This window comes from Pungitius pungitius, chromosome 2 (assembly GCF_949316345.1).
Source record: "Pungitius pungitius chromosome 2, fPunPun2.1, whole genome shotgun sequence".
NCBI lineage: Eukaryota > Metazoa > Chordata > Actinopteri > Perciformes > Gasterosteidae > Pungitius > Pungitius pungitius.
This window is the reverse complement of record NC_084901.1, coordinates 28,817,008-28,825,688: the sequence shown is the minus strand read 5'-3', so window position 1 is coordinate 28,825,688 and position 8,681 is coordinate 28,817,008. Positions and strand designations below refer to the sequence as shown.

Below are 8,681 nucleotides of genomic sequence, written 5' to 3'. Positions count from 1 at the left end.
AGTACCATGCATGTTGTGTTGATCAAATGGGGGAAAATTTCCATTTGAGCACCAGTTCTTAACTTAACTGCGAGCTCTTAGCAGAGCAAAGTGTTCCCCGTTAACTCATCCAGCACATGGGGCTTTATTTACACCAGCAGAGCGGCAGCATTCATTTGGAGTAGTGTTTCTGGTCAGCTGATGAACGGAGGTCCAAGGCATGAGTTCTTATTCTGTTCGCTCTGTTGCTCTGCATTCAGTCGTGTTTCAGTCTGTGGCCTTACCAGATGTTTATCATCACAAGCGGTGATCTCTGGCCACCATCTAATTGTAATTATGTCAGTATTTACCTGCTCCCTCCCTCCGATCCACTCCGTCTCGCTCCCATCGGGTGTCATTACGCTTCCAAACACTGATTATCGCGTCACAGCTGCCTTTCTGGTAACGTTGCTGACATGCACACTTACCTTTGGAGGGGGAGTGTGGAAAGAGAAGAAAAAACAAACGCTGCATCACGACTAGCGTTTGTCTCAAGGGTGTGTGTGTGTGTGTGTGTGTGTGTGTGTGTGTACACATGTGTGTTTACCGTCCGTGCATTAATCCAGGGATAGTAAACAAACTGGAGCCTGGGAGGCCCGGGATCAGGGAGACTGACAGAGAGACCGTCTGCCTCCAAACAAAGTGGTTTCAGAGTATTTCTCCGAAGAGCTGTTTTTCACACAGCTAAATTAGTTTAGTGGACTCTGCGCTCTCCTTTGGAAGCTACTAGGCCGCTTACAGCATTTCATCTGGCCGGGTTTCGCATCGTACTGGAGACTATTTGTAGGGAATGTGTCGTGGCTCAGTGGGTCTGCTCGCAAGAAGGTGGGTTTCTTTTTGGTGAGAAGCGCTCCCTGCTGCGCTTCACATTATTATTATTATTATTATTATATGGATATTGGCGATAGAGGCGCAATCCGACTCGAGGCCGTCTCGACCTTTGGACTTCTGACCCCTGGCGGTAGGAGTATTGGAAATGCAGCTGGCTCTCATATAAAGTCGCCTTCGTTAGGAGGACGTCGTGTCTCTGCTGCAAGCCGCGGTGTGTTTTTTAACCACAGCGTCAGCGCGCCGCTCTCTCTCTTCTGCATCTCTCAGAGCACGTGGCACATCGAAAAGGAAGCAGCCAATTAGAGGCCCGGCTGCATGCGACGCGTCGGCCGCCACCGTGAAGCCAGGTCACCCGGGGGTCGTTCAATTAGGGCCGACGGGCTCGTCCCTCGTTAGCGCCTCTGGAGCCGCCGAGCAGGACTGGAAGCCTCGTGCTTTAGCACTTTAGCCGCGGTTAGCCCCCCCGCCGGGGTCGGGCCAGCTAAGCCTTTGGTTTCTTCTGAGTGGCGGCCTTATGCTCTCTTCCCCGGGGTCCAAAGACGGGTCCGTCCCGCTAAGCGATGCAGGGCGTACCCCGCCTCTCACTCAATCAGAGCCCCCCCCCCTCTGTGACCCTCCAAAGGATAAGCAGGGTTAGCTAATGGATGATGGACTTTTAAACATGTGGCAAACAATGAGGGACGCTCTATTAAAATTGCCACCCTGCACAGTAAGATTGAGGGAATCAATTTTCAACTTCTTTCTTTTAATGAAGTAGAATCGCTGTAATTAAGTGGCTGGTGAGGAAAACCTGTTGAGGGGGAAAAGGATTTTCAGTTAAATGTCATTCATTAGAAATCCCAGACTTGGAGAATTAGATTAAAACATCGGAATAATCATTTTTTTTATAGTATTGCCTCGGTCTGAGCTGGGTCACATGCTTTGTTAGAAGGGTGGTCTCATACATGACGTCCCAAACATGAAATTTCCCAATTTCTCAGTCACTCCATCTGAAACTTATTGGTTACGTAGCCAAGTTGTGTGAACCTTGTTTGGTCAAATAAAGAGACAAATATCTGAAATAAGCCTCTTACTGCTGAGAATTGTTTTTCTCCGTTTTATCTGACATACGATACTGTGACTTTTTGTACTTTTATCGTATTTGTGAAATATTATAGTATGTCTTTGAACGCACAATACTATATATTTTTTGTTTTGAATTAATTGGATTAGAATGTATACCACAAAGAATACTATGCCTTATATAAAACCGTTTTGTACTAAGACTTCACTCTATACCCTTTTCACTTTATGGACAATTTTCTCAGCATAGCATTCCATTACCTTTTCAAAATTGTATGCTCAAACATCAGTTATTTTGACTAATCATAGTATGACCTTTTATTAGTGCTGGGCAACAATTCCTATTTGTAAATGTGATTAAGCAAGTATGAGTCTGCTATAAGTAGTAATTAATCTCTGGGATTGATTGCACAATTCTCTGATCAACAGTTCATTTAGTTTAATAATTAAAATGAATGTAATCAAATTAAATATAAAACCATTTGCCACTCCCAGGGCATTAAAGTTTCATCTAAATTGTTATAGAGAAACAAGATACACGCCACGATCATAACATACATTTGCTTTGTTAGTTGATTCCTCCATGAAGTAGACTGACAACCTCTTTAGAGAGAACCCTGCCTTTGCCCAATTGTTTCTTTTTATTATTATATCTTATATCTTTCTTCTATTCTTATGAATGTTGAAGTGTCATTTTGACGTACCGAGTTAACACAAGAACAATCAAACTAAATCATTTCCCTCCACAATTGACATATTTTGCTTTTCTTCACCACTTTTATTCTTTTCATATTAAGTTAATCATCTTACTGGCATGAGTCAAAATATTGGTTCATTTCATCTGCTATATTTTTCTATTTATGTCACCCAGCAAAGGAACCTTCCTTTGGACCCTAACACGAGGCTTCTCGTCTTTCCCCATTTCTCTCGCTCAGTCTGAAGTCCACGCAGCTCTCTCCCAGCGTCTCTCTCACTTTCTCAGGACACACAGCCTCCTTCCCTCTTGAATTCTAATGTGCGCCTTTATTCAATGAATTAGTCATGCATGGCGAAGTGCGCTAATAGTTGCTATGATGTAAAAATAAGAGTCCATTAGCGATAATAAGAAGACTAGCTTGGCTCTTAATGCATCAAGGCCACTCAGAGGCAGGGCTCTTATTTATTATATGACTATTATATGATTTTATTCACTAAAAAAACGTGATTTTACTGTAAGCTTGCTTGTAAAATTGTTTGAAATAACTTGGCTAGGTATTTCTGCTTTGTCCTGTTATCTGAATACAGAACTTCACAATGCAATACAAAGGGAAGGTTGTTTTCTTGTAACGCCCTCAATGCCCTCAAGCTTCTTCAGTCCAATCATGAAAGCCATGCAGCCCAGTAATGTTTAATGAATGAGACAATGAGAGCAGCACAACCACTGGTTCAACAGATTTTAATCCATATTTTAGAGACATTAAATATTTAAAAACAATGGAACTGCATCACAACTTCTGATCATCACATAGAACAATTTTTTTTTATAAAAAAAAAATAAGAACCATATAAAAGGCCAAAAGATAGCACTGATAGAAACAGAAAAATAGCCGAAGTTGTGCAACACATTTAAAAATACAATGCAATCCATGTTGGACAGTTGTGTTCTTGTGTAATTTTGAAAAATGTTTTCAGCGTTGCGTTTAGTCTGTGATGCACATCAGAACCACAGAATGTCCAGGCTGTCGGAGGCACCGCGTTGCTGTCCGTCAAAAAACACCAATGACCCGACTTCAAATACGCTGATTTAACTATATTGGGATGCCCAACACTTGCCATGTAGCATTTTAGCATCAATAAATGCCACATGAATTTGAATCATATTGTATACTCGAAATAAGTAAAGCGGGTCATACCCAAGAATACCGTCTTCTGGTGGACTTAATAAATAGACGTTTATGATTAAGGCTGGATTTGTTTCGTAAAAATCAGAACCCAACAACCCCTGATGGGGGGAGAAGTGAGTTGTTTCAGAACAGCTACATTTTGCACATAAAGAGATTATTCTGGATGAAATGTGGAGTTCAGATGACAGAGCACAGGTAGTTTTTCTTTTTTACTTGAGGTTTAAGTGAACTGTTTTCCTGTTTCCAGTATTCATGCTAAGCTAGTTTAACCGCCTCCAGTTCCTTGGTTGATACGGAATTAGAGCTGCATCTATTATCTCGTCTAACTATTTCTGTTTATGTATTGAACTGCTTAATAAATAAATACATACAGGTATAGTAATCTGGTTGTAAAACTCATTCGCCAAGAGACCAATGATGTTTATGACTAAAGAAAAAATTAAGTAACATGTTAGCAGTTACTTTCTAGAATTGATTACATTAACATTTTGTTAATGTCTCCATCCCTAACAAATATTATGCAATTATTTGTTTGTGTGAATAGAGAATAATCTCTTTCCAAATACACGCGTGACCATTTTGAAACCGAATAACGGTGGACAGTCAATTGAAAAGAAAAAAAAAGGAATAAGAAAACAGCAGCTCTCTGGTAGATTACAGGAATTTGAGAAGATAATCATCCTTATAAATACTGCGAGTTGATTTACTGTATGAGGCAGTTTTGGCAATTTCTTAAGCAATCAGAGGGTATCTGTGATTTTCTGAAACGCAAACAAATATTGAGACACTCATCACCACTGGAGAGATTATCAGCGTATTATCGGCTTGTAACCATCTGGTGTCAAAAGAGAAATGAGTCTGTTTAGCCCCCAATTGTAATCACACCAACAGTGATGTTTCCGTCACTGCTGCTTTTGATAAACAAGATGACAACTGTGATAATGTTACATGTGCTAATGAGATATTTAATAAGATGTCAGCAGAATAAAAGGCCATGCTGAGGCAGTGGGTCCCCACAATGTCTCAGAATATACCGACATACTCACATTGCATATAGTCAACAGAACTGTTGTTCCTGTACTGACCACAGCCACCATGTGACGTGGAGCGTAGTGGGATGAAAATTGGGTTTCCCATAATATCACCAATGCAATGTTCATGACATTTTATAGCATATTATTTAATAAGTATATTGTACCGCTGCATGTTACTGAAAAGAAAGACCATAGTGCAAAATGAACAATAACCGTACAGTAACATCACTGTTTTCACCATTAAACAAAACAACATCAAACATCATTGAATTGGACTGATTAACACTGTGGATCATCCATTGACTTGGACTGACTGAGGTCCAACAGAGACGGTCTGGGGGGGGTTGTTAGCTGTTGGACAAGTTCGTAGGCTCATTGGAACGCTGCTAATTTGGTTTCATGACCTAAAATAATACAAAATCAACGTTGAAGCTGAAGGACTTTTGGATAAAACAGTTTGTACTGTTATCCAAATATGCTCATCACTAAACACTTGCAGGCTTTCAGATTAAGAACATGGAGTTCGTTTTAAAGGAGTAGTTTTACATTTTTGGGAAGACATTTGCTCCCTCGCTACACTCACGTTTGTGTGTTAAATATGAACACAGAGTCAGCAAGCTTAGCTTATCGCAAAGACTGGACATGGGAAACTGGTAGCTGGGCTTTGTGCAAAAGTAATGAAACTAGCAATTCAAATGCCCATTAATTAACACAACACATTGTTATGCATTGCTTTTGAGCTACTGGCTGTCCTTGTCTGATGCTTCAGCTAGCGTTAGCGACTCAGCCCGTAGGGACAGTTTGGACAGAGGGGAAGTCATTAGATGACAATAACGATAATAAATACAACAAAGACGTATCAATATTAATGATGTGTCCTTGCTAACTACATCTTCAGCCAACACAAACCGGGTGTTCGGGTCAGTGTTCGTTCTTTCCCCCGTGTTGCTATCGCCATGTTCAGTGTTGCACCTTCCGGCTTTAAGCTAAGCTAAGCTAAGCTAAGCTAACCAGCCGGCATTAGCCTCATAATTAGCGAACAGACACAAGAGTGCGAGAAGAGTACTCCCTTAAAATGTCAAACTCTCCCCGTTGAGTGACATGTTGTCCTTGATGTTCGTTGCTACCTCCATCCTTAGCGTATTATCTTTAGCATTGTGCATTTAAAGCAGCTCTGCATTTTCAGGTGATGTAGAACATTCACACTGTAAATAACTATGCAACAAGAAATACATTGATATACACTTTTCTCCTTTTTCAAAGTGGACACGATTAGTTCTGGGTCTGAAGCTATCATTTATTGCATGCGGTGGTTTTTCAGGCATTTTAGACAAACCCATAGTGGTTCAAATCATCCAGAAACAAATCCCTCAGCAACAAATGCAAATTTGACACTTTAAATAACACATTATTCTTAAAGCCAAACCCTGGTGTCATATCATTAACGCCAGTAAAAAGCACGTGGAAACATTTTGATTTTACGAAAAACAATCTCATATTTATACCAATATGGTATGGAAAAATCATTTAGATTAATTCTTTGTTCTTAAATAAATAGAGCAATTCCCACGGACACAAATAGAGGCACTTGAGTTTCAGTTTTTTTTTGTAAAAGTGAAAATTACTTTTCACATCCACATTGTCTTCCATACACATTCAGCGATGGTCAAAGGATCCAAAACTTAAAACAAACTCATGCTTGATGTGCTGGATTCGTAGAGACCATAGACACAAATCCAGATTTTAAAACTTTATGGCACTATAGGAGAAAATAGGAGAAGACAAGCAGCCAATCCTTTTTGTTTTTTAAAGTGCCACAAAGGGTTAAAAATATGATTATGTTTGACACTGTGTAAATGCAGCCATGGCCTCACACACTCACAGACTGTATCAGTCTCTCTTAGACACGCACGCACATACACACACACACACACAAACACGCATGTACATACATACATACATACATATGTGTGTATATATATATTCTTGTTTCACTTCCTCATTCATTAACATGAAATCATTCACAAAACACTGTTTCCAGGAGTCAAAGTCTGTACAATATGGAACACAAACATCTGTATTGTTCGGTCAGGTAATGATTGCTAGACATGACAATCAGCTTTACACTAATGCATACTAACGACACGACACAACACATGTTTGGGAAGCGACTACAAGACACCCGGCAGGTGATCTGACCTCATTAAGAGATGCACAAAATTGTACCGACTTCTTCTGATATCAGGGCAGAACAGCGCAGGTGAGATCTTCACCCTGTTTACCCCAATCAGGAGCCACATCGCAGTGAGTCTTGTAGTTTCTTCCCGTTGTAGCGGTTTGACACCTCAGTGGGTGGGTTACTGTGGGAAATAGAACTGTGAGGAGTTTCACAAAAAGCCCATAACCAGTGAGAGAAGAAGCAGACAAGTGCCTTTTCTGATGGAGCCAGGCTCCATTTGTAGGACCGGTGAGCTGTAAACTTGTAAACCAGATGTTGTAATCCTTGGCCTCGCTAGCTTAATGTTGGGGTTACTTTGGTGAGATTGCACTGAGAGGCTGTGCATCTTAAGTACTTAGACAGACTACCGATCCAGATGTGAGCTGCTCGATGGCAGCAGGACGTGGTGAGACGAGCCAAAGGCTCAGATTTACTTGAAATCCTCAGAATGAAAAGCTGACATTAATGTCAAATTCATTATTAAGTTCTCTATTAAGATGAGGGAGCTAATCATTTAATTTTAAATCTATGACACAGTTTTAAGCGATTTACATAACAGTTTGAGTAATCATATTTCTCTATACTTTTTTTGTTATTATTAACTGGCTACATCGTAGTAAATTCAAGCCATGATAGAAGCTATAAAAAAGGCTTGTGACTGGTTACTGTTTTTAAATTACTGGAGGTACACGCCCCAGAGGTAGGTGAAGCAGAAGACCAACTTCAGCCTCCATCAATTCAGCTCTCCTGGTCAAAGCGGAGCCTCTTTCCTCTACTAGCGTGCTGCTCATCTCACGGATAGGACTCCACGTGGATCGATACCCGCCCGAGGCTTTCGCTCTCGTCCCAATCACAGACACATTTGGAGGCCGCCGCGGCAGCAGATGAGCCTTCGCTGAGCTCCTGCCTTCAGGCTCCTTAATCCCGTCAGCCGCTCACATTCCTTTTTGAAAATTATCCCGTCTTTGTAAAAATACCTTTCCTTATTTCTATTCAGGGCAACATTTGCTGTCCCTGGAGGGATTGAAGATGCTGCACCGAAGTTGTTCCGAAAGCAGTATCAGCCAAATATTGAATGTGCTACTTGGTGTTGTGTAATTCACAGTGGACATTCCCAAAGTAGATTACTCTTTAGACCTAATTGTAGGTGAATTCCATCCTAATTTATCCATCCAGTCTATGCCGTTACGTTACAGCGGGTGGCGTGGGGTCATTTGAAGGATCCCAGTGGGAACCGAGGCATTGTTATGAGTCTCATCTCACTTGTTATCCCAGTTCTAGCTCCCAGGCAAATGTCTTTCTCTCTATTTCTGTTTTTTTTCCCCCTGCATATTGGCCGGGGTCCAGTCTCTACAGCAGGTGAGCCTCTAAGCGGAGCCAGTGCAGTCCCTGCCTGATGTATCTCACCAGCTCCGTCATGCTGCTCTGCTGACCCAGCGGCTCCATCACCGAGTCCAGCTCCAGGAAGAACTCTAGGGGAAAGTGTGGGGGGGGGGGGGGTTACTGAGGGTCTATCTGCTGCTGCTCGTGCTGAAATGAAACATATGACGGTAGCAAGGTGGTGCTGCTTCTATCTGACTGTACTGTGGGCATCCACATTTTGATGTAGTTGGAAGCCGGGTTTACCATGATAAA

The 8,681-nt window shown here is 41.4% G+C and overlaps 1 protein-coding gene across 1 annotated transcript in view; it reads right to left on the bottom strand.

Annotated features, from left to right (window-relative positions):
• Positions 1 to 3,337: 3,337 nt before the first annotated feature.
• The window catches only part of aff2 (AF4/FMR2 family, member 2), a 126,998-nt gene continuing 121,654 nt past the window's right edge, over positions 3,338 to 8,681 (bottom strand). The window contains exon 26 of the mRNA XM_037460095.2: positions 3,338 to 8,518. Within this exon, the coding sequence (XP_037315992.2) occupies positions 8,397 to 8,518 (122 nt within the window). The 3' untranslated portion in view covers positions 3,338 to 8,396. The remainder of the gene's footprint in view (positions 8,519 to 8,681) is intronic.